This window comes from Heterocephalus glaber, unplaced genomic scaffold (genome assembly GCF_053883595.1).
Source record: "Heterocephalus glaber isolate CG9 unplaced genomic scaffold, H.glaber_assembly_v1.0 deba00000594, whole genome shotgun sequence".
Lineage (NCBI taxonomy): Eukaryota > Metazoa > Chordata > Mammalia > Rodentia > Bathyergidae > Heterocephalus > Heterocephalus glaber.
This window is the reverse complement of record NW_028258151.1, coordinates 1,490,984-1,518,183: the sequence shown is the minus strand read 5'-3', so window position 1 is coordinate 1,518,183 and position 27,200 is coordinate 1,490,984. Positions and strand designations below refer to the sequence as shown.

The 27,200-nt window shown below is 39.1% G+C and overlaps 1 protein-coding gene across 5 annotated transcripts in view; it reads left to right on the top strand.

Annotated features, from left to right (window-relative positions):
• Nucleotides 1–27,200, top strand: part of Smap1 (small ArfGAP 1) — a 170,658-nt gene that overhangs the window by 122,944 nt on the left and 20,514 nt on the right. For all 5 annotated transcript variants that reach the window (XM_004863998.4, XM_087205137.1, XM_087205136.1 and 2 more), the window contains one exon: nt 25,508–25,598. In XM_004863998.4, coding sequence (XP_004864055.2) covers nt 25,508–25,598 — 91 coding nt within the window. The remainder of the gene's footprint in view (nt 1–25,507; nt 25,599–27,200) is intronic.

Here is a 27,200-nt window from a genome sequence, read left to right as displayed (position 1 = left end):
TCTCAGACATTGCTGGATGTTTTATTATGGGGAAAAAAGTCATTACTTAATTGAGAGTTCCTGATTTAAAATAGCTCCATGAAACTGTCACTTGGTGAAAACAATGAACACTGGTCTGTTGTATAATCCAGGGTACCTGTATGCACAGCTGTTCTCAGCAGTTGTACTCAGATGCCAAAGGCAATAACATACTTAATGTAAGTGAAAAAGGTTTATAGTAATACCATTAACTGGAAGGTATCATAAAGTAGCATTTGGGCATTTTCAGCATTTTCTTAATTAGAAGTTATCCAGAGTCATGCTGATCTTTTCAACCTAATTCCTATTTGATTAGAATCATGTGCATTTCAAAAGACGAGGAACAAGGTATTGGTATACGAATTTTATTAGATCCATAGAAAAATTTCAGCATCTATTTCTTAACTATACACTTAAAGTGGTTAAGGTGGTAAATTTTGTTATGTGTATTTTGCTACAGCATAAGAATTTCATAAATGTATTTTTCAAAGGTATTTTTAGGCCTATGCAATTTTATTTTCATACTCCATTTTTAATGAATTGGAAGCAGTTGTTTTCTTCATCGCTTAATTTGTTGGTGTTATGGTTTAGATGTCCCCTCAAAGCCTCGTGTGCTCAGAGACAGGGCTTTTGGAAAGTGCCTGACTGACTTGCCGTAGGGTGGGTCTGGTGGGAAGAGGCCTAGACCTAGAAGGCATACGGGCTTTCCTTCCCCACGTCCTCCCTCTCTTTGCTTCCTGGCTGCCATGCGGTAAGTAGCTTCTCCTCCACCTGCTCTCTGCAGTGCCACTTCTGTCCTGGAGCTGGCTGACCTTGGACTAAAGCATGAGCCAAAATAAACCTCTTCTCCTGTAAGTTGTGGGTGTCAGGTGTTGTGTCCAAGTGATGAGGAAAGTGACTGGGACGGTAGATAACATTTGCCTAAAAGCAGTAACAGCTGACCTGGAAGTAAAAGTGCAGCAATGAAGTGATGAGTATTTTTCTATTCACTTGAGAGGCACCCACATTGTCTTTTTTAAAACGTGTGGGCCCCAATGGAGTACTACTCTGCAATAAAGAAAGATAAATTTGAGCCACAGGTATCTGAAGGAAAATGGATGTACCTTGAGATCATAATGATACCATATGTTAAATCAGATGCACAAGCTTCAGTATTCCATGATTACTCTTATAGGAGAAACCCAAAGTATAAATAAAGAGCAGAATAAAAGATAATAGGAAACAGGGAGATAGGTCTTTGGCAGAAGGGAAGGGGACCAAGAGATGGTGGAAGGGGATGAAAAAAGAATGAAGATGTGTTATGCACATGTGCAAACTCCCCAGGTTGTTGAATGTAATTATTATGTACTGCAAACCTGTACTAATAAAAATAAAAATGTAAAGAAATGGCTGGCCTACGTATTACAAAAGAACCTCTAGCCTTGATCTTCTCTGCAGGAGCTATTTTGTCTTTTGGAGTTCCATTATCCTTAAGTTTGTGGCCTGCTGCTACCAGCCTGGATCCATTATTGTTTCTGCATTTAACATTCTTAGTTGGGGATCTGGATAGATAGGGATTCTTCTTTTCTGATAGCAATACATAATCTTGAAGTATTATTAGAAAAGTATCTAGAATTTGTGTGTGTGTGTGTGTGTGTGTGTGTGTGTGTGTGTGTAGATTATGAAAACAAGTCTCATCCCGTCATAGTTGTTGTCTAGAAGCATCTTTGGAAGCTGGTGAGAACATTTATGGTAGTGGAGATGATAATCTTGTAGAAACCACTATGTATTGAGTTTTTTTCTGTTTGTCTAGTGCACTCAAGATTTTCCATTAGGAGCTTTCCCTTTTAGATTCATAGGCTGCAGAGCTTTGATGAAATGTCATTAAAGTCTCTAGTCTCCTCGGTTTTACATCCTGTTACTTCAGTTAACCTGAATTCAGTTTCCATATGATTTCTTTATCCGCACTTATGGCCAGCCCTCTTCTTTATAAGCTTGCTTTGGGACTATGTGGGTGCTGCTGTTCTAGCGAGGATGATCTTTAGTGTGTAAGATGCTGAAAAGGTAACCTTAAGAGGAATTTGGACTGACAGTTGGGTAATTCTCAAGCAGAGCAGTGCAGCTGCCATTTTGTCTTCTCTATAGTGATGTATTAGTCTTGCGTATCTTGGCCCCAACAGCGCTCTGTGCTGTGAGCCCTTATATGTTCCTGCCATCTAGAGATACTTGAGATCATAGGGATCCAAATGAGTAGGCAAAGGGTAAACATATACGGAAGCAGCTTTTGCAACAGGCAGGTCTGATGAGATAGGAGGCCGTAGATGGGAGTTCAGAGAATACCAGACGCCGTCAAGTTGGGGTTATTAGAAGAGTTTTCATAGAAGTTGTTCACATTTGACATGAGCTTTGGAAGATTGTTAGGAAGTTGCCGCAGGAGAACGGGGGACAGGCAGAGGGAATGACTTACAAAGAATTGAAATTGTAAAGCACATTTTGGCAATAGTCTGTTGTCCAGTTTAATTGAAGTGTAGGATAGTAATGGATTGTAAGAAGACAAGGATAATATTGAGAGAACCTTAAATTTCATGATTAATCATGGATTGTTTCTGATTTTTAGCAAGGAAGCATGTTGATTTAAGTGATGCTTTAGTAAGATGATTTCTGGCTGCAGTATGTAAGATGATTTGAAGAAAGGTAAGGCTAAGGGAACAAAGTAGCGGAACAGCTATGACATGTAGTTCAAGCAAGAGATAGCTGAGGATTTGATGTAGAGCCCTGTCTATGAGAGTAGATCAGCCAGCATCTGCTTCCCACAGAATGATTGAAAGACACTTTCTGATTTAATGTATTTCTCTTTGCTTTTTAGCGAACAGTCTTGCCAGACTCCAAGGCTATTGTAGCAGATTCATTCATTTATTTACTGAATGGATATTTATTGAGCATTCACTGTATGCTCAGCATTGGGTATACAGTAATAAAAATGCCTGCATTCATGTGGAATGTATATAGAATCATTTCAAATGTATATGGTTCTTTACCAATAAAAGTCATTAGATTATCAGCACCTAAAAAACTGTATCATTATTTTGTCTACTCTTTGTATTTTATCTCCTGAAAGATTTTTAAACTGATGATTAGACTTTCAACTTTATTGCATTGGTAAAGAGTTTAAAGATTTAGTGCTTTGTTAAAGATGAACATACATTTACAACAATTACAGAAAGAATAATAAATGAACATAAAGCGTATGTCTGTTTTAGATATATTGATGACTTATGGATGTTGCGTTGCATCTAACCCCTCCAGTTCTACCTTTCCCCTACCGTTAAATAGGTGTTAGTGACAGGAGCTGCTATAGTCTGAATTGTAAATGTCCCTACCCTGTGTTGAAGGCGTGGTCCCTAGCCTGTGGTATTGGGGGTGTTGGAACCTGTAGGAGGTGGGGCCCTAGTGGAAAGAAGTTAGGTCTTCAGGGCCTGCCCTCAAAGAAGGTTTTAGTATTACAGGCAGCTAAGTTAGATAGAAATTAATACACAGTCAGAGAGGGACTGGGCTCTCAGGGAAGTCAGTGAGAAATATAGATGTCAAAATTATGGCTGGAGACATATTTGAAGAAGCCAGACCTTAAGACAGATACAGTACAACGGCCAGGCCCACACCCCTCCCTGTGGGATAAGCAGTAGCTTGAGATTCTACTGTACTTAGCACAACTTGGTACTGAAAGTCTGGAGGCACCAAATGCCCAGCTGGGTGACCAGAGCATCCAGACCCTCCCTTCCCCAAGATGTCTTTGTTCTTTCCATGCACCCTTGCTACGTGACCTGCTTCTCTACAGGATCAATATTAGCTAAGCAGCTACCCTTTTAATCCTGTAGATTGATTGTAGTCTGACCCACGTTGTACCCACACTGAGACTTTGCTGTACAAATTATCCCTGACAAAGGGCCTCGGTGGCCACCCACTTGGGACCCCTCCTGTCTCTCAAGAGCTGTCTCAGTAAACCTTTCCTACTCTTAACCTCCTTTTCCTTTGGAATTCATTCTCCAATTTCAGGGGACATGAACTTAGCAAACCTGACATCTAGCAGGTTGGGATTACATCTCTCCTGTACCATTAGGACCCTGGTCCTTTCTCACCTTCCCTCTTTGCCTCCTGGCCATTGTGAGTGAACAGGCTTCCTGCACAGCCACTCCTGCAGTGATGTCCTGGGGCACACAGGGCTGAGTGGCCGTGGACCAAAACCTCTGAAATAAACTTTTCCTTCTTTTAAGCTGATTATCTCAGGGTTCTGTCACAGTAATGGAAAGCTAACACAGGGCAGGATTCCCTAGCTCTCCACTACATAAGAAAGCTACCACCCCTGGTTAGTCCCCTCATAATTGATTGTAATTTAACATCTAGGGAAAGATCTACTTGATTTCTTATGTTAACATGTTTCCTTGCAGTGAGAAAAACTATGTCTCCTTGCAGTGAGAGTGTAGGACTGTCCTATTTTTCTGGAAGACCTTATCTGTTGCTTTCAGAAAACAGACCTTTTCTCCTTCATCCACAGTCACAGATTAAAATTTCTGCCTTCATTAAAAAGGTCCCAGGTGGTTGCTTCTGTTTTGTTCTGGTGGAACTGGGGATTGCACTGATAACAGGTCTTCTCACTGAACCACCTCCACCCCCACCCCAGTTTTTGGAGACTTTAGTCTCACTAAATTGCCCAGGATGGGTTTGAACTTGGGATCTTCCTGCATCAGCCTCCTGAAGTGTTGGGATTACTACAAAATTCTTTCTTTTTAAATGACAAGGAAACACTGCAGTTCTCATTGAAAGTGTTCTTTGTTTCTTTTATGTTGTACATTTTATTGGTCTTCCCTGCCCCCTTTTTCTTTTTCAGTGCTGGAGATTGAACACAGGGCCTCCTGAATGCTAGGCAAGTGCTTTTCCATGAGCTACATCCCCAGCCTGTATTATTATTATCATTATTATTATTATTATTATTTTAAAAAATATTTTTGGAACTGGGGATCGAACTCAGGACCTTGCGCTTATGAGAGAGGCACGGTGCCATTGAGCTAAATCCCCGGCCCTATTTTATTAGTTTGGACAGCGTTTTGCTAAGGTGCCCAGGCTGCCATTCACCTCATGGTCTTTTGCCCCAGTCTTCCCGTTAGCTGAGATTACAGGCATGTGCCACTGTGCCCGGCTAATTGTTGTAGTTTTAACTTCTCAAAGATGTTAACAAAGTTGAAATTCTCCGTGGTCCCATCTCTTGGTCAGAAAGTGAACTTGATACTTATTTAGAGCAAGGTTGTTTTAAGCTCCTTGAAAACTAAATATAATTGACTAAGATCCATAAGGGAGTAAAGAGTTACCCTTTAAACCCCTTTCAGAAGATGAAGGATGTAGACAGATGTCTTTGAAACCTATGTTTGTAATTATAAAAAACCTCTTTAAAAAAGTTAATTATCAGATAAGCTTGTTACACTGCTTATATAAATTTCCTTATTATAAGATCATAAGTCTTTGGTGTTTATTTCTCAGAGTATTTTGGAAAAAAAAATATATATATATTCCACCAAAAAAAGTATGTATCAGGACACCAGGAAAAGAAAAACTTATATAAATATTTTAATATTAAATTTACTGAGCCATGAGATTAATGCAAGTTACCTTTGGTCTCTACAATTACAAGAGGCGCTGAAAGTGGTGGCCATGAACTTCCAGACATTTCTTGGTATGGCGAAGTGAAGTGTGTATACCTTGTTTTGGGAGACTATATAAACGTAGCACAGGTGGTCATATTTCTGTTTTATTAAACTTTGTGGGAAAATGTCAGATGTCTACATACCTATTAGCTTCAGTGATCAACTCTTGTCACATCTGGTCTTGTTTCAGCCTATACCTTTACTCCCTTTATTACTTAGAAACAATTCTAGTGATCATACCATTGGATCTATAAATAGTTCCTCTTACTCATTTAAAAAATTTTGTTTTGTATATTTGAGCTTTACAACATGATGCTATAGGATACACACAGTAACATGGTTATAGTCTTCTCACAGTGTGTGTGTGACAAGATCAGCTGAACATGCTTGTTTAAAGAAATCCCTAATACAATAGTTTTATTAATTATATTTCTTTTGTACATTAGATCTCTTGTGCATTGTTCACTTATTCTTCCTCCAGATCTGCTATTTTGTTCCCCTTTGTCTATTGTTCTCATTTCCTCTTCTCACAGCATTCTCCCTACCTATGTTTTATTCTCCATCTGTACATGTTTGGCCGGTAGTTTTTTTTGGCCTAAGATTCCATATATAAATAAGATTAGCTGATTTATTTCTCTTGGCACCTGTCTTGTCTTAGTATAATATCCTGGAAGTTCATCCATGTTATGGCAAATGACAGTATTTTTTTTTAAGACTGAATAATGTTAGTGTATGCGTGTGTATGTATGTATGTATGATTCTCTTTTTCATTTGTCTGTTGATAGGCAATTAGATTGATTTCATATCTTAGCTGTTTGTGTGTAATGCTGCCATAAATACGGGAGTGCAGATATCTTTATGAGGCAATGATTTCATCTCCTTTGAGTATGTCCTCAGCAGGGGGAGATTGCTGAAATATATGAGAGTTCTGTTTTAAATTTCTTTTAGGACCTCCATAGTCTCTTCCATGGTGGCTATGCTGATCTACATCCCCATCAACATTATAGTTTCCTTTTCATACCTTTACCAACATTTGCTATTTCTTGTTGTCTTTGTAACTTTTCTCATTGCTAAGACAAAATATCTGACACCTACAAGTTAAGGAAGGAAAGGTTTATTTGGCTTACAGTTCATAGAGGTTTTGATCCATAGTTGGCTGGGTCTAAGGCAGACTGGCTTGGCAGAGGGATATCGCAGAGGCGACAAGTAGAAGACAGCAAAAGCAACCAAGGAAGCAAGGGGGAGGGGCTGTGGCAAATAATCTCATTAGCACCTAGAAACTCAACATCCTCAGCTTTGTCGGGATCCTCCCAAACCTCTTCATCCCAGTTCATGGGGTCCCGTTCTTTTCCCATCAGTGCCCTCACCATTGCTTCAGGTCCCCTTCGAGGCTGAGCTTCTGCAATCTCGGCCTTGTGGCTAAAAGGGAGGAGATTTTCCTTCAGGACACACTTAGGTACTTTTAAATTTCTCATGTGTGTCTGGGGCTAGGAATTTGAATCTTTGAGCTCCTTATTTTCGTTTACTGGTTTGTCCAGAGATGCTAAGACCAACCAGCCAGCATCATTATATTTCCCACTCTTCCCAAAATAATCAAAACTTTCATGTATGGAGCCACTAAGTTCCTTATATGTCACAGCTGGTGAATTAGGATAATCAGATGGATCTACATTGCATATCACTTTAAACAGTTCACACCAAGGACTCTCAGTGTTCCCCAAAGAATTAGAAGGAGAGATCATGGTGTCTTTAGGTCTCATCAAATTAGAGAGCTGACTCAAGGAACCCCTAAAGCCATTGAAGAATTTCATCTCAATGGTTCTGTTTCTCTAGGGCCACTCCTGGTACCAACATCTGTATCAGTCAGTCAGTGTTTACTAGAGAAACATAACATGAGATATACAAATATATAAGCATTTACAAGACTGGCTTACAGTGGCCTCACGGAGTCAGATGTGGAAGAGTGCAGAGGGTCTGTCTGCACACTGGAGACCAAGGCTTCAGTCGAAGGTCTGGAGCTCACTGCAGAGTCCAAATTAGAGAGCTGATTCATCTGCAGTGAAAGGCTGAAGGGTCTGTGCTGGAAGCCAGGAGATGACGTCCAAGGTGAAGGCAAAGATTGGAGCTCCTCCGAAGAAACAGAAGCAGATCTCTCCTTCCTCATCTCCCCTTTACACTATCCAGGGACAAGCCGCCCTAGGGTGGGTCTTCCATACCCTAGGGTGTGGAATTGCTGAGCCAGTGTATTTGAGCTTCTCTTACTCAAGTTGACACAATCAGCCATCAACTTATCTTTTTAATAATAGCTATTCTAATGGGGATGAGATAGTGTTCTGTAAATATTTTATCACATGTCTTCAACAGAGATAAAAGCAATAATAACAAAATACCCTTACCATATATACCAACATAGGGTTATTTCTAATTTCTTAATACCATCAAACATAAAGTGTTTAGAATTCTAATTATAAAGTGATATTGTCCCCCTCCTTTGTTAGTTTACAACAAAATGCAGATAAAGTTGGTATGTATTTTCAGTTTTTAATCTAGAAATTCCCTCTTCACCTTTTAAAAGTTTTTCCTTGACATTTACTTGATTGGAGAAAGGGATCTTTTTCCTTAGGGAGTTGCTGGTAGTATGAAATAGGCTGATTTGCATCTCCATAGTTCTTTTTGTCCTCTGTATTTAAAAAAAAAAAAGGTGGGTGGGGGGGATTTGGCTCAGTGGTTCCAGCACCTGCCTCACAAGCTCAAGGTCTGGAGTTCGATCCCTGGTACCAAAAAAAAAAAGTAAAAGAATGGAATTGCTGTGTATTAGTGTTAATTTTTCTATCTGTGAAGCTTCTAATGTCTGACTGTCTTGTCTTTTGATGTTAGCAACCATTTACTTTAATGCCTATTTCCAGCAGTTCATCAGGGAAGCAAAATTATTATATCCTAATTCTACTATTTATTCTTTCTCTAGTAGAATATTTTATTAGTTTGAGTTACCTGGTGGTGTAATTTAGGAGAGAGAGCTTGATTCTTTCTCTTACTACAACATTTTTCAGAATGGATTTGTTCAAATTTTCTAGTTGTGACCATTTAGAAGGGTTTTTTGGGGATGGGGGAGGTCCCATGAAGTCACGATTTTCAAATATATCTTCTGTATTTCTCTTCCTTGAAGTTACTATTCCTTTTTCTCTTTTTTTTTGGTACCAGGGGTCGAACTCAGGACCTTGCCCTTGCAAGGCAGGTGCGGTGCCACGAGCTGAGTCCCTGGCCAGTTAGTATTCTTTGATGGGAAACCTTTGCAGCTTTTACTGCTCAGTCGTTTAATCTGATAATTTCCGTGGCAATTGTGGTAATTGTCCTAAGATTAACTTGTACACTGCCTGGCCATTTTGCCAGGGAGCCTTGAGTAGCTGGAAGTTAGAACTTACTATAGTCCTATGTGAAATCTGGAATCAGTATTTACAAGATAAGTTTTGTGTTCATTTATGATAATTTCATTCAAAGGGTGTTTGCCATTTCAGGGAAATTCTTTAAAATTTGCATTTGTTGTATTTCAATTCTTAATGAATTTTTTAATGGAGTAAGTACCTCATTCCCTTTATTATTCTCCAAAGTAAGCATAAATAACTTGAAAATATAAAAAAATAACTTGAAAATGTAAAAAAAAAAAGAAGCTTGGTCAGTGAATGGTGAGAAACTGTTTATCTTGATATACTTGGGGTTAAACTGACTGCCCAAAAGGGAGTATCTTTGGTATAGTTTTTATGGAACAGGTTATACTGAAGCCACAGTAGAACAATAGTAATATTTATAAGATTTTGAAATAGGGTGCCGCATATTTTATTATATAAAATTGAATGCTAATAATAATAGAACATAGTGCTGAATGGTGGCAGTAAGCATCGGCCTGAGGTTGTTTTGGAAAGGCCTGGACTCAGAATCCCCTGTTCTTATTTATATATTCTTGCCCACAGAGCCCTGAGGGAAAGTGGCTTCAGCCCTCTGTCTGCCTTGCCTTTTCTTTGATTTCAGCTGTGGGTAAAGGTCGACCTCCATGCTGAACCGATCCAGTCTTAGGGTTTCTTTTTACTATTCCGTCATGTTTGGACTTGAGAAATGTCACTAAGGGGCCATATTAAGGATGAAACTCTAGAGGCAGATTGACCACAGAATTATACAAGTAAAACATTAAAAATGATTTCAAATCCTCCTTGTATTTATATCTTTAGAGAATATCTTCCTTTTATTAAATAATATACCCCACATAATTTACCAAAGACAAGCAGTACATCTCTTGGATGTACCAGTAGAGATTTTGTTTATAGATTTTTCACCTCATTTTTCTGCATACCTAGTAGAATGTAAGGAAATAGTCACAATTGATGGTTCTGGGTATGGTATGCCTGGGTATAGAGGCTAGGGGAAAACAGAAAGCTTTATTCAGAGTAATACAGGGCAAATAGGACAGGAACCTCCATCTAGACAGTCGATCAGGGTTTTGTTTTGTTTTCCATTATACACAGTGAGTTGGTTCACTTTTTGTAATACACATTATTTAGAAGCCTACTTCACTACGATAGAAAAATTCTTTGTTTTTAAATCTCTCTACTCTTCATTTTACATAGGCAAACCTGTCATACACAAATGAACTAGTCAATATAAGTAGTTCAAGAGAATAATCAGTAACTTCTGGATTTAGTCCTTGTAGAGTTTAAGGCTTGATCCCGATCCTTTTTTTTTGTAGTAAAACCAATATTATAAAATATCACTAGGTAGCACTTGAAATTGCTATTGAAATTCCTCCCCACATTTTTGAAGCTGTTTTGTTTTTAAAAAGAAAACAGTTTTAAAAATGTTTGTTATTGTATCATGAGTGTGTATATCTATCTGAAAATGATTTGTAACTTTATAGATTTTATTTTATAAGTTAAACTAGTATTTTAAAAAATTTAACCTTTGTTAGCATCAACTGATAAAAATATTATATTGATTTTTATACCCACTAGAGATGGTTGGGTATATATATTTAGCTTGTAAGTTTATAGCTCAGTGGAATTTTTACAAATTTATGTACTCATGAAAGCAGCACACAGGTAACCATACAAACCATCACTAGCATCTGTAGACTCTCTAGCTCAATCCTATCTCAGTTAATCACTATTCACATTTCTATCAACATAGATAAGTTTTGTCTGCTTTTGAATTTTATGTAAATAGAATCATACAGTGCTATTCTTTCTGTGTCTGGGTTGTTTTGCTAATTGTTGTCTGGGAAATTGATCTTTGTTAGTACATGTTCATTTCTTATTGCTGAACATTATTCTAATGTCTGCATTTGCTGTATATTTTTCCATTCTGCTGTTAGTGAACATTTTAAGTAGTTTCCGACTTAGGGTTTTGATGAATAAAAGCTATGTGAACAGTCTTGTAATGCTGTTTGGTAAACATGCACAGAATCTTACTAGTAATAGATCTAACACTGGAACTGCTGGGTTATAGGATGTGTGTCTTTCTGGCTTGAGCCTTTCTGCCAGATATTTCAAAAGTGATTGGACCATCTTATATTCCCTTCGCTGTACTATTCTGTTCACTTGAACTACTTTGTATTTTTCACTAAAACTTGGTATTGTCACTTTAAAAATATCTCTGGTGAGTATAAAAATGAATATATCTTTATTGATGCTAACAAGTGAATGCCTTGACATTTGAAAGCCTACTTTCAAATGAGTAAATAATTTAACTAGTGTAAAAGAAGTTTGACTGCTGCATGAAAGTTCTTTTATCCAAGATAGTTTTCTCTGTTCCTTTTACTTAGTTAAAAAAAAATTGAATTGGTAAGAGTTACTGTCTTGCAGAAAGCAATGATATTATAGTAACCACACTTTGTTAAATAACTGTACACTTAAAATGCATTAAAAACTATATACCAAAATGCCCTCAAGCCTAAAAGCCTGCTGAAGTTACAATAGCTTTTTAATACTTGCTTATTATTAAAGTAACTGTGATGATAAAGAATGTATAGATTGTGGCAGCAAACCATATTTTAGGTTCTGTTACAGGTTTTGTAGTAAATTGGAAACATTTTTTCCTTCATAGAATTTCTGAAATGTTTTTGCAGTCATTTAAAGCTTTATTGCAAGTGAAGCAATAAAAAAGGAAGAAATCCAATTACTTTATGTGCACAGCTTTCATTTTCTATTTAATGAAAGAAAGGCTTTTGTTCAGTAAGCATGCAAGCTTTACAGTTCTTCTTAGAAAATTAGAAATTTCCTTAAACAGAAAATAAGAAAAATACTTCCTCAATAAATGCTTTTATAGAAAGTAGTTTTACTGAGTGAAAGCTGTGGTTAAGAATGTTGCAGCCAAAATATAAGGGCTATAATAATACTAGATGGGTCAGTGAAGGTATTAAAATGATAAATAGTTACTTGGTGCTCAAAATATGACAAGTACTGTTCTGTGCCCTTTGCATATATCCACTTGTCGTCCTAAAGACAGTTCTATGAGGTTGATAACGATTATTATTTGTGATAAGGACCCGAGAGACACCTGTTTGGCCGTGTATTCACGGTCACAGTCTGCTTTCAGGGGAGGCACTCCTATCTGATGCACTGTATGGCTCAGCAGTATAGTACACCAACATCCAAAAGCGGGGCAGGAAAGACAGGGAACTCCAGGTTTCTGGTTGGTGCTCTACACTGTGCTAATAAGCATTTCACGTGTGCTGATTCTCACTGTAACTCTACAGAATTTTAATGTAGTTACCATACGATTCAGAAAGAAAAATACACCTAAGGACACATCACTCCTAATTTGTAGAGGAAATCTTTTTTAGAGGGCGGCCGCTGACAGAGAGTTCATTACGGTCCCATGGATGTCTGCTGTGGGTTAAGCGAAGCAGTGGCTTGTGCTCCCCGGGAAGTAGCAGCCTGTTTTCATCTGTAGCATGAGTTTTCTAACAGCATTGTTTCAGGATTGATTCAGCACAATGTCTGTGCCAAGTGATGGCAACATGGTAATAAGAATATGGACTCTGGAGTTAGGAGGACTCAGTGTTTATGATTGAGGCTTAATTTTAAAAACAGCTATTCTAAGAAAAAGCTATACTATTTTTGCATGGGTCTCTCATCTGCCTGATCCTGAAAATACATGCAAGTTATTCAACAGATATGTGTGACACAAGACAGACCCTGCAGCAGGCTCCTGGGGTCCAGCAGGGAACAAATCAGACTAAAACCCCTGCCTTTGTACACGGAACTTACAGTCTCATCAGTGCATTTAGTTGTGATTTGCTCTTTGAAAACCGGCCTTTTGGGTACTGTGCCCTTGCTTTCCTACTGCCAGCCAGGTATGCACTGGTCCACCCTGTCTAGTTCATTTTTGAGAACCTCCAGGGACAATGGTGTTTGTTTAGGTCCCACCTGGCCAGTTCTATCCACTAACAATTCTGTGTCTGGTTGGGTATTCTAAGTTCAGTCAGTGGGCATCTTTTATGTGATGAGTTCTCTTCTAGCATTGGAGGCACAAAGATAGGAGATTATGTTCTGGGGGAAAGATGAGAGGCAGAGGTAAGAAAGAGGATTGGTCTTCTACCTATGATCTCAACCCCTCCCTCCATTCTTTGTTTCTATAAAAACTAATCAACCTACAAGCAGGGGGCCGATCCTGTCTTACTTTTCTGTTGCTAAGACAAAATACCCAACACCCAAAGTTAAAGGAGAAAAAGTTTATTTTTTGTAGAGGTTTCAGTCTGTACTCATCTGGCTCCAAGGCAGGGCAGCATGGCAGAGGGCATCACAGAGGAGAAACAGTGGTGTGGCAGGCAGTTGGCAGCAAAGCAGCAAAGTAGAAAGTGACAGCAGCAGCTCTCTTTCTGTCCCTTATATTCTATCCAGGCTACATGCCCTTAGGGTGGGTAGCACCCACACCCAGAACTTTGCCAAACCAGTCAGTGGACTGATTTAGTATTCACACACCTTTGATCCCAGAATCACACACACTAGATCAGCCACCTATGACCACATTAGACTTTGGGAGGACATCTAGACACAGCCATAACAAGGACTTTACCTCTCACTCATTCCCTATTTCTGGCCCATGGCTCAGATATTACTTGAAGGTAGGAAAGGTAAAAGTATGTTTTCAGATATGTTTTGTTTTCTGGTTCATATGGTTTTAATATTAGCTAATGTTTCAGTGACACTTTGATACCATACCTGTGTTTAACTTGTGTGTGCCAAGAGACTTGAAAATCAACTCAAAGGAGGGAAGGTTTGTTTTTGCTCACCATTTCAGAGGTTTCAGTTCATGGTTGTCTGCATTGCTTTTAGGCTCGTGACATGGCAGAAATATCGTGGTGGTTGTCTGTGGGTTTCCAGCAGTTCCCAATAGTGCCATCAAATGTTAACTCAAGGCTGGGGATGTTGCTCAGTGGTATGGTGTGCCTGACATGTGAGGCCCTGGCTTCAATCCCCAGTGCTGCTGTTTGCAAGGGAATAGATTTAATACAGGACACATAATTTACAGGGTTATTTTATAATATTCACCCAAAAAGTTAAATGCAGAGGAGCGCAAGAGATCTGTCCACATGCCAGAGACCCAAAGGATCCAGCTGAGGGCCTGGATCTCATAGCAGTGTCGTCCACGAGTCCAACCAGAGGCCTAGTGCCCACAGCAATGCCTCATGCAAGTCTGTATAGAGGATCTGCACCGGGAAGGCCCAAAGGCCAGTAGTCAAAGCTAGAAAGTCTACACTAAAGCCAGGAAGCTACGCTCAAGGCAAGATCAGAGCTCCCCTGATGAGAACAGCGGCCATTCCTGGTGAGGGTGAGGACCTGAGCTCCTCTGAGTTCATATCAGGAAAACCAGATGCAGCAAACTTCTCCAAGAAGACGGACAGGCCGGAGATTTAGCTCAGTGGTTCCGGCGCCTGCCTCGAAAGTGCAAGGTCCCGAGTTCGATCCCTGGTACCAAAAAAAAAAAAGAAAGAAAATGAACAGACAGACAATCTTCCCTTCCAGTTCTTTTTGTATGCTGTTGGCAACAATCCATGCCCAGAACCACACTGACTCTCAGCCAGGGATTCCAAATTGACCATTAGTTACACCACCACAACTGCTTAAAAAAAATTATGAACCCATCAATGGATTGATCCACTGATAGAGTTAGAACCCTCGTGATCCAGTCACCTTCTGAAAGCCCTACTTCTGAACACATGTACTTTTGGGGGACATTTTAGATCCAAACCTCAATCTTTCTGTTAGTGTGATAAATACTTGAGATAATCAGCTTTTAAAGGGAAAAGGTTTATTTTGGCTCACAGTTTGGAGGTTCAGTCCATGTTGGCTGGTCCTCTTGGTTTTGGGCCTGTGGTGAGGCAGTGCATCATGGTAGGAGCTCATGGTGGAACGGAGCTGCTTGCCTCACAGTGGGGTATGAAAGAGAGGGGAACACACCAAGGTCTCATGATACACTTGAGGGTGTGCTTCCCATGACTGGAAGACCTCTGCTGGCCTCTGCCTTCTGTGGTCTCCACCATCTCCCAGTAGCAACACAGGCCTTTCCTACATGAGCCTTTGGAGAACACTTATCCAGACCAGAGCAGCCCTCTTTCCTGATGGCTGACCACACGAACTAATCATTGTATGCAGGGAATCACTCCTTACCTGTCATTTTTCACCATCTAGCCAGTGTAGTTCAGATTCATTATGAGAAAATTTTAAGTAAATAATGTTGGAAAACTACTCTGATTATATACAGTAGCATTATTAAGCAAGGATTTGGTGGTGAGCAATAAGCCCCTTGAGAACTGAAGAAGAGACAATTGCTAAAGTTACTGACTTTATATGTGCCTCAAAATAGAATGACTTGAATAGTCTCCTCACCTACCTGAAATTCTGCAGTCTCGTTCTCTTCACTTGCTCGAATACCCTGCTCTCTTCATTGGTACTTCTGTCTGGCATGCACTGAGTCAGCTCAGTTATTGTCCTGTTCCATACTCTCTGTTGAGCCAAAAATGTATCTGCTGACCAGTCTCACTTTCAGCTCATGGCTGTAAATCTCACTTGGAGGCTGAATGTTGCATATAGTCCTACTCTCCCAGTAGGTTTGCCTTCTGCTCTTTTGAAGAGTTTTCCATGCCTTCTCCTCTCTATATAAGCATGTTGCACACTTCATTTCAGTAATGTTTTTGCCTTCTTTCAGAGCAAACAGCAGCCGTAAGGAACTCCCTCATTCCTGCTATCCCCAAACAACCAGCTTGCCTGCGTTTGCGCCTCCTGTACTCTTGCTAAAATGGGCGGGTCCTGTCCCTGTCAGAGACCAGCACCTGGGCCCTGGGGACCTTGGCTTATGGCTTCAGTCTCTGTTCACCCTCTCTTCCTGCCTCCTCAGCTTCTTCCTCTGTTCTGTCCTGTCATCTTCCTTATACCCCCTCTAGCTACTGCCATGCTTGAAAGGGTCATCTTTGGTCATTCTTTACCCTTCTTAGTCAAGGTTTTCTCCTCAGTCCAGGCCCCATCACTTTCTGCTACCATCTTTCTCCTGAGGCTCCTTAAACTCTAGGTCACCAGTTACCTCCCTGTTGCTAAACCCCATCATTCATTTTTTGTTTTTTTTTGGTACCAGGGATCAAACTTGGGTCCTTGCGCTTGCGCAGCAGGTGGCGAAACCACTGAGCTAAATCCTTGGCCCCAACCCCATCATTCTTAATGGCCTTTTGTGGTTCTAGGGATTGAAACTAGGGCCTTGTGCTTGCTAGGCAAACACTTTGTCATTGGACTACACCTCTAACCCTTTCAAATTTTCTTTTTAAGACAGGGTGTCACTAAATTTCCTAGGCTGGCCTCAAATTTGAGTGCCCTGCCTCAGCCTCCCTAGTAACTGGATTATAGGCATGTGCCACTACACCCGACTGCCCGTTTCTTCAAGCACATTCTTATCCTGGTCCCATGGGCCCTGCTTTTCTATGTTTATGCTCATCTCATTGGCTCTTCTTTCCAGATGTCCTTCACTGAGTCATCTTCTCTGCTAGTCCCCAGAATATTGCGGGACTCCAGTTCCTTGCAGGGCTCCCTTCTTTTATACTGTCTCTGCCTAAATGTGCTTAACCAGTCATGTAGCTTTAACTATTTAGGGTACAGTGATGGCTTTTAAATCTACATTTCTTTGCATGAAAAGAAAAAGAAGATAGGAAAATTTAGATGACCGAAGGTGTGGTATGAAGTAGTGATCTGCTGAGCTCAGCTCCACACATGTTCATGTTGTGGTGTGCGACCATGGTGGCACAGAGGATGAATGATTATTTGGAGGCAGAACTTTGTTCAGTACCTGACAGGACCTAGAGGGGCTGTCTCAACCAAGAGCACCCAGCATCAGGGAGACTCCCAAGAGAAGCCCCGAAGCCATGAATTCTCAGGCTTTTCTTTAGAATATCAGTGTAAGATAAAAGCAGGGGAAAAGCAGTTTGGGCAAGAAAATGTCTCAAGGCTGGGCAGTTTCCTTGGGGAAAGGCAAAGGATAACAGGCAGGTACAACATGCTTCACTAATCTAAGCTCTTTTCACTCCTCATAGAGCCTGCCTGCTTTTGCCCCACAGTTTAGCCATGTACTCCTCGGCCAGGTCCCCGACACGTTCATTCTTTCAAGCGTCACATTCATGACTGTGGCAGGGAGAATATGCAAAGTGGATGGATGTTGCAAGTTAGCTGAAGAGAAAACTTTCTATATTTGAAATGTTCCGAATACAGAACATTCTGTATCATCATATTTAGTGATTCCATAGCACTGAAAAGTTTTCTTACCATGTGCGTGAACATAGAAGAAAATGTACAGTGTTCTTTTTAAGAATTACATAATGAGCCAGGAGTGGTGGCTCAGGCCTGTAATCCCAGCACTTGGGAGGCTGAGGCAAGAGGATCACTGTGAGTTCCAGGCCAGCCTGGATGACATAGTGAGTTCAAGGACAGCCTGAACTGCATAGTGAGACCCTGCCTCAAAAAAAGAAAAAAAAAAAAAAAAGAATCCCATAATGAATTGATTAAGTGTCTTCAAGGCTTCTTCCAGTTCTGAAATTTATGTAAATCCTTGATCTTTCTCAACCTCGTTAAAATGTTGTTTGAGGCAGTGGTATCCCTAGGCCATATAGAGAACATTCACTGAAAGATATTCATATGGTTAGGGAAATAAAAGGGAGATTGTAGTTCTAAAGACAAGCCTAAAAATACAACTTATGAAGCAATATTAAATTCAGAAACATACAACACTGTGTATTGACAGGATTACTGTGAAAAAAGATCTATAATTACATTATGAAGAATGTTAAAGAAGAAAAAGGGAATCTAACAAAATTCGGAGTTTAAAAATACCTAACAAAAACAAGATACTGGGAGCAAAGTTATGTGAGATTGCATCTCACATAAAATAGTTTTAAACAGGATTGTATATAATTCAGTTGTGAGAGCACACACATACAAATACATATAATTATAGCTGCCCTCTGTAGTAGGAATATAAGACAGTGAGTTGTTAAGATAGTCATACCATGCTGTTGAATGACTTTAATGAGTAAACAGTGGATGATCCAGTCTTTGAATTCCTTTTCTATGTATATGGTAGTATATATAATGTACAGCTTAGCCACTTTTGAGTAACTCATTATTCAAACTTGCCTTGAAGACTTCAACAGGCACCCTGATAGGATAGTGCTCTGGGAATTGTGTGTTGTCCAGTAAGTTGCTGGAAGTCTCTTTCAGATTCCAGATTCTACTGAGGCACTAATGTCAGTCTTCCTCAGTTGTGCTCTGGCCGTGTCACAACCACAACACTCCCAGCCGCCTCAGCAGTGATGGGAAGTTTTTCTTCCTAGGTACAGTTCATGTATGCACAGCATCTCCCCCAGAGTGGTGCCTTTCTTTTTGCTACCCACTTTGAAAATTGCTGCCAGTCTGCACACTGGCTCTGGCTAGTGTACTAGTTGGAAGTTTAGATACTTCCACATCGTGGAAATAAAGTAATAAAAATAAAACAAAAATTTTCAGGTCTCAGTTCTCATTTAGACCTAAGTTTAGTCATACATCCACCATCTAAATCCCTTTCCACTACCTTGTACTCTGTTTTCTTCTCGTGATGCCTTTATTGGTTCCTAACAATTGAACTCCCTCCTATCTTTACTTTTTAAAAGCCCAGTCATTTCATGGCCATCACTTTTGAACTTCATAGCATCTTATGTCTTTCATGTGGTGTTTGTATTCTACTTTGAATTAAAATTATTTGCATACTTGCCATGATCCTCTCTCAGATTGTGATTCCTTTATTGTGGTTTCTCTTTGTCTTATTGGAAGATGAATATGCATTATTAAGCATCGGGTAAATACAAATTGAATAATCCTTGTCCAAAATGTTTGGGACCAGAAGTGTTTTGGATATTGGAATATTTGCATGTATATAATAAGATATTTTGAAGGTTGAGCTTGAACCTAAACAATTCATTTGTGTTTCATTGACATCTTGTACACATACCCTGAAGGTAATTATATACAATAGTTTTTAATGATTTTGTGCATGAAACAGCCTATATATTACAGCTAAAGGGGCTGAGATAGTCTTTTTTTTTTTCCCTTGGGGTTGTGAATAGCATGTATTATGCACCTGTACTTTGGCTGCCATCTGTCACATGAGATCAGGTGCAGAATTTTCATTTGTGGTGCCATGTTGGTGATTTTGTTAGCCAGCTTTTCATCATTGAGAAAAAGTACCTGAGAAAATGAATTTAAGGTAAGAAAGACTTATTTTGGTTTATGATTTCAGAGGTTTCAGTCCATGGTTTGCTGTGGGTCTGAGAGGAGGTAAAACATGACGGTTGAAGGGCATGGTGGGGCAAAGTTCTTTACCTCATGGCAGCTAGCGAGCAGAGAGAAAGGGAAGGAGCCAGAAAAAATGGGACCAGGAGCCAGATACAGTCCTCAAGGTTGTACCCCACAGTCCCTTCAGTTTGTCCTCAGCTCCTGTTTCTAGGTCCTCCTGATACTACAATGAAATCAGGATCTCATCAGTGGATTAATCCACTGGTATGATGTCCCTTACCCACACATGCAACACAATGAGCCTTTTTAGGGGGAAATATTGGGTTGCAACCAAAACAGCAATCAAAAGTTTTAGATTTTTGAGCATGTTGGCATTTTGCATTAGTGGTGCTTAATCTATATTCATTTTAAAATCTGATTTATGATAAGTAGAAATTATTCAGCAAAGTGCATCTTGGTGCAGGAGAAAGAACCCTGTGAAGACATTAACCTCCATTATTTAGGTTCTTACAGAGCTTTGGACAAAGCTTGTGACTTTATTTTCTTACCTTTAAAAGGAGAGAATCAAACATAATAGGCTTTATGTCTGTTCTAGTTGGAGGAGTGTGTGAATATTGGATTGATGATAGATAATGAGATGTGGTCCATTTTGAAAGAAAATTCTGTGTACTTCTACAATTTAGAAAGTTGTATAGCTTCCCTATTCTTATATATTAATGCTGTTATCTACATTAACTGGCCAACTAAGGCATAGTGAATTATATTCCAGAGTTTCAGCTGTTATTTAAAGGAATATAGGGAATGGTGGTCATTGTAGGAGTTGGAAACTAATTTTGATATTCAATTCTGTGGAGTAGTGTTTTGAATCACAAAGAGATTGGGTAGTGAAGCTTCTACTAATATAAGCTTTAATAATTTGAATGAGACATCTGCTCAATATGAATCTAAGGAAATTGCATTTTATAAAATTGCTTTATCTAAGTAGACCTATATTCTTGCTTGTTAGAAAACTTTGCCTAATAAATTAGTTTGCTTGAAGTTACCCATTCACAGTCAACAACGTTCTTCATTTATTAAAAGTCAGGTTCCCTGTGGATGTTTTTAGTAGTGGAAGAATTTAAAATAAAATAATTCTATACATACTGCTTACTGTGTCTGAGCTGAATGTCAGATACCAAAAAGGTGGCAGCTGTATGAGGGAGATGTGATTGTCAAGGCATCGATGCTTGTACCACTTAGTAATCCTTGCTCTTAATTCCTAGCAAGATAATGATATTTTTATTCTTTTGTTCTTATTTTGTGTTTTTTTGAGACAGGATCTCACTGTGTAGTTCAGGCTGGACTTGAACTTGTGAAGATCCTCCTGTCTCAGCCTCCCAAGTGCTGGAATTACAGGCATGTGCCACCACTCCCAACAGTATTTTTATTTTTAAATCTTTTAAATTTTGACATTAAGCTTGTATGTTTTGTGTTTAAAGAAATAGAAGAAACTTAAGTAGACCAGTTTGGCCATGGGACAGGGTTTTCTGGGTAAACATAGGATGTTGCTGCTCCCTTCTTGTTAAATCCAGGTTATTTGAAGGCCATCACATTTCCTTGTTGCTGTGGATATTGTAATGAGGGAAAAGAAGAAAACTGTTCCTAGCTTGATAACACTAAATGTTCGATTTTGCAGTACTGGATCATACAGTATAGCAAGGAAAGGAGATTTATCACTTCAGCTGTCTTCCTACTTCACTAGCTAAGGCATTTCTAATCTTCATTTTGAGTCAAGAACTGAGTGTCTGTCTCATCAGCTTTAATATGGCAGTTGTGAGCAGCCCTAGCATGGCTGGAAGTAGTAATTTTTTGAAGCAGGCTTTGGCTCTCAATTTAATGGAAATGTCATTGATTTAAATGTACAGCATAATAGGATAAAACACTTTAGTATTTAAAATGTTTTTTTTTCAATGTTGTCTATGTCTTTGTGTTAGAGGAGCACACATTTTAGTTGTTTTTTTTTTGGGGGGGGTGTCTTTTTTTAGTACCAGGGATTGAACTCAGGACCTTGTGCTTGACAGGCAGGGCTGTGACACTGAGCTACATCCCCACACCACATTTTAACATTTTTGAAACTGCATAATAATGGTGTATAAGATAAAATGTATCCCCTGACTCTATATTCTTAGATATAATTACTTATTCTAGGACTAGGACAATAAAGACTTTCTGTCATTTCACACAGATAAGTAACATTAATTATAAATGAGAATTTTCAATTTTTATTGGAAAGTCATTTAAGAACGTTGCACAGAAAATTTGTATCTCTCTATATATGCATAGCTTTAAAGGATTAAGTATTACTTTGTATATTTTAGAAAGATTTTAGAATTTTAGAATTTAGATTTTAGAATTTTAGAAAGATTGCTTAATTATGGAGTTTGGTGCTTAGGTGAATCTGTCATTGAATATTTCAAAATAAAATAATGAAGTTAATTTCTTATGTTTAACTTTATAAGTAAAGAAAAGTATCATCTGAATTCAACTTTTGTAAGCTCCTAATTAATGCATACAAGGTAGAACTTGGATGACTATGAAGACATGGAAGAGTAATCTCAAAAATTGTCTTTGCCACACATTGATGGGCTTAAGTTACTCCCTCTGCAAGATTTGAGGATGGAAAGATACAAGGTAGCGTTTGAAGTGGTCGATCCTTTTGCTTTTTTCCTTTGTGAGACAAACTGTCAGATGGCAGCTCTAAGGGTAATTCGTGTCTGCACTGTTGAAATTCACCTGGAATAGCCAACTCTATTTGGGGTAGTATGGTTTAGGTCATAGATGTTTCTCATTCTTAGTTTGTCCCAGTATAGGAGCAAAAGAAAAGAGTCTTTAGAGCAGTGTTTTTCAACCTACTGCTTTGGTACAACATGTATTTTATGCTATGATCCAGACTTGTGTGTGTGTAAAACAGTTCACACATACTTACCCTTATTTTGTGTAGTGCACTCTGCTTCCTTCCTCCTTTCCTCCCTTTTAACTAGTTGTAGTCTGTAAAACAGATGGCAGGTGGGTCACATCTGCAGTTTGATAAATGTTTAGGATATTCCCTTATTGTTCCCTTAACGTTTCCCTGTACCCCACACAACTATACACGTGTTTTCTATTATACATTTCCTGGGGAAATGGTTGATGAATAATCATTTAAATTATGGTGGGACTGAAATCTCAAAAGAGAAACTCTTAGGACATAGATACGTGAATATTTGGAAGGAAAGATTTTCCAAATTGTGGGAGTTCTGTGAGTAGGAGTTGGAATTATTGAAGGGCCTCTGGGTTGTTTGATTTGGCTTTTTCGCCCCCTTTCAAACAACTTTTTAGTCAGCAGTACTGAAAAGGGTAACTTTAATTTGGTGGCAAAAGCATCATAAACCAGAATTTGGATTTGAATTTAAAAAAAAAATCATTTTAGATTGAAAGTGTTCTGTATTCTTAGACCACAGAATGTGACTAGGAATGCATTCCTCATAGGTATGAATACTGTTTATGTTTCACTCCTGTGAAAGAATTGAGTAAAGTATTATTCTAAAGAGGTGATTCTAAATTTGGATTGCATAAAATAATTCATATAGTCTTCCCATTTGGCACATACTGTCCGAGTTTCAGTTAATTTGTAGAGTGAATAAGTCTGGCCAAATTATCTGAAGGTGTTCTGATTAATTTTGAAGTGGCTAGTAAGCATAAGAAGCTGTCCCACAGTACTGTGTGCAGTGGTGTGACCAGCAAATTGCTTTCCCAGGAAGCTGCTAGGATATTGTCCTGGAATATTTGAAGTTTTCATATGTATGTTTGCTGGATTCTCAGATTCCCTAGTCAAATCAAATGTATATAGTAACACAGGTTATCCAGTATTGAATGAATAGAGGAAAGAAGGAAGGAGGGAAAGGAGTGGGGGGAGGAGGAAGGAAATTCTAGTTTAATCACTTGCAAAGAATTGATTTCTTTGTTACTAAAATCTGTGCTTTCAGCTGGGCTTGGTGGTGCATGCCTGTAATCTCAGCACTTGGAAGGCTGAGGTAGGAAGATCCCTGGGAGTTGGAGGCCAGCCTGGGCTACATATGAGTTCAAGGCCAGCCTGAACTACATAGTGAAACCCTGTCTCAAAAAACAAAAACAACAAGAACAAAAATCTGTGCTTTGAAATCATTCATTCATTTATGGTTCTGAGGATTTAAACTAGCTTGCAAGGTATGTGCTGTACCAGTGAACTACACCTCCAGTTCCCAAAATTACTTTGAAATCCTTTTGCTAAGCAAGATGAGTTTAACTGACACTGAAGGGTTAAAAGTAAAAGAATAGAGAATGTGAAGTTGATTATGTTAAACTTCTGAAAATTATGTTTTCGTGTAATTAATTATAGGCTAACATTTCTTTTTTGAGGAGGTTATTAAAGAATAGGTTATCTAGGGCCAGGGATTTAGCTCAGTGGTTCCTGCACCTGCCTTGCAAGTGCAAGGTCCTGAGTTCGATCCCCGGTACCAAAAAAAAAAAAAAAGAATAGGTATCTACCTAAAGAATAGGTATTTAGTAGGTATTAAATTAGTAGGCTGATTGATTTAAAAATACAGAGACAATAATGACTGAAAAAAGTAAGGTTGATACATGTCCTTAGAAATTACACATCTGGGCCGGGCGAGGTGGCATATAAACCTGTAGTCCCAGTATGCTGGGAGGCAGAGGCAGAAGGATAAGAAGTTCAAGCCTAGCTTGGGCAGCTTCAAAAATGGAATGAGGAGGATTCCACATCTGTAATAGTAACAAAAAGTGAACACATAACAACTAAGTTCTGAATTTGTTAAGTTTGATAGCAGAAATGGTCTTTAGGAATAGTGTGAGAATTGATGAATGAATGATTTATTTTTTAGAGACATGGACTTTAGACTTACTTGAGAATATAGTAGTTGCCATGTCCTATATAATATATATATATGTATTTTGTACCAGGGATTGAACTCGAGACCTGGAACCACTGAGCAAAATCCCCGGCCCCTATATAATATTTTTTAAAAGAAAGAGAATGTAATGTATAGCTATGACTTGGGCTCCTGAGAACTAGAGAAATTTTATATTGAAAAAGTAATAATTTGGGGAGAGTCAGGAGGAAAAAGAAAATGTATTAGTTAACTTTCCTGTTGCTGGGACAAAACCTCGTGCCCACAACTTAATGGAAGAGAGGTTTAATCTGGGTCACTGTTTTGGTGGATTCAGTCCGTGGTAGGCTGGTTGCAAGGCAGAAATGGTATGGTAGAAGAATGTGGCAGTGCAAAGCTGCTCACCTCATGGTGGCCAGGAAGCAGAGCGAGAAGGGAGGAGTTGGGACAAGAATACACCCTTCTAGGTCACAGCTCAGGGAACCCACCTCCAACAGGCTGTACCATCTAACAGCACATTCAGCCGTGAACTCACCAATGTATCAATCCACTGATGAATACAGTGCCCCATGATCCAATCATCTTCCAAAAGCCCCACTCTGAATACATGAGGCCTTTGGGAGGCATTTTAGTTTCAGACCTTAGCACATATCCATTTCGCTGGATTTTTCAGTGGTGTCTGATGTGTGGGACTGACACTGTGTTCATGAAGACTCCAAGGCCTTCCCCAGCTTCACTAACAGGAGTACATAATGTTAGCTAGGAAATAATACATGCGTTTCCTCACACGGTGTAATTTCATATATCATTTGTCATGGTTAAGAACAGTGAAGAGTTAAGTTTGTATATTCACTTTTGGGATTCTAGTGTGCAAGGATTGTCGGTGCAAGTTCAAGGACCATATTTGGGGCTGGAGATGCCCCTTGGTTCCAGCACTCCAAAAAAAGAACCATGTTTTCTTGTTTTTTGTGTAATAATACATACTCAAGGCTTCATTTCACTATGTTTTATAAGCTTTGTTATACTAACCTTATCAAAAGTTTGCATAATTAATTGAAGCTTAAATATTTGCTTTAAGAAAATTAATAAATTTGATTATTTACTTTAAAAGCTACAGAAGAAAGAAGATCAACAATTGGAGCCTAAAAAAAGTACCAGCCCTAAAAAAGCTGCAGAGCCCACTGTTGATCTTTTAGGACTTGGTAAGTAATAAAAAATGAAAGCCACTTATTGCAGTTACTTGAAATGAATAAAATGGCTTTATCATACCAAAGGCTACCTTTTAGCTGAATTTGAAAATGGTATGATTAGCTTGCTGAGTTCCCACCAATAGGAAATCTTTAATACAGGAGCCAGTATATGTCAGTACTGTCTTCACTGAGACACAAGTAATGAGTTCCTTGAGGAAAGAGATATCAAAATAATCTTCAAAGGCTTGGTAGGTGTGACATTTCAGCATTTAGATAAAAAGTGCTCTTGTCCTCTCTCTCTCTCTCTCTCTCTCTTTCCCTCTCCTGCCCTCCCTCCTTCCCCTTTCCTCTGCCCCCCCCCCCATTTTTTTAGTTTTGGGGGATACTGTCAGCTCCTTTTACATCTTCTTTTCCTTCTGAGAAAATTGGCTTGATAAATGTTTATGTTTATTAATATCTGAATCTTTGAGCAGTGATTAACAGAAAAACCTGTTTTGGTTTTAAGAAAGATTAACAGCAGAAAAAAATGAAAGGCAGTTTGTTGAAGGGTAGTTGAATTTCATACACTACCTCTCAAAAAGCTGATCTTAGTTCTTGAGTAAATTGTTTTCTGTTTTAAAAATTCCAGTTGAATGTTTTATTCATTTCTTAGGAAGTGGGTATATCATACAAATGTACTCCCTGGAGGTAAAATTCTTCTATGATGGTGAAAAGTAGTATATAAGAAATATATTTTTAAAAAGCCGTAATTTTAAGGGTTCTAAATTAATTATGTTGAATTCGAGACCTCATAATTTCTGTATTTTATTTCCTTTGCTGTAAATGAGAGAAAAGCAGAGAAGATTTATTACAAAATGAGGAGGAAGTATTTTTACTCTGAGTCTGTCGTCACTGCAGCATTTCTGTCCCAGCTAATATGTGCCTGGTTCCTCAGTTTATAACTTAGAAACGTAAGATACAGACCAGACTTGATTCTTATCTCACAGGTTCGTTTATTAATTCAACAGATACAGCATTAGTGACCTGAGTGTGTCCAGGGGCCCTTGTAGGCACCAGGAGGGATAGTTCTGAAAGGAAGCGCTAATCATCACTGTCTCCCAGGAGCTTTCATTCTATCTGGGGAGACAGTGAATAAATGATTGAATATATATTATAGGTCATAAGGGGTAAAGGGGGTGGACAGGGAGGGGTTGTGGAGGTGTCATGAGAACAAAGGAGGCATGATGTCTGGTTTTACGACAGGAGCGTTGCAGACAGAACTGCGAGCACAGAGGCTCTGCTGCAGCGGCCTGAGGAAGTGAGCGGGAGCCATGGGGACAGCAGTGTGGCCAGAGGGCTTGAGCTGGGGAGAGCAATGATAGGAGACAGGGAAGTGAGGGGCCAGGAGGGTGCAGAGTGTGACAGGACCTAGGCTTTTACTTGGAGTGGTCTGGAAACATGTTGGAGAGATTTATAAAAATGTAACAAACTGATTTTAGCATTTAAAGAACTACTGGGGCTCCAGTGTTGAGAAAAGACTGTAATAGGCTGAGGCCAGAGGCAGAAAGAACGCTTGCAGTACTAAATGAGAGATGATGGTGGCTTATCCTAGGCGGTGGCTTTGGAGGTTGTAAG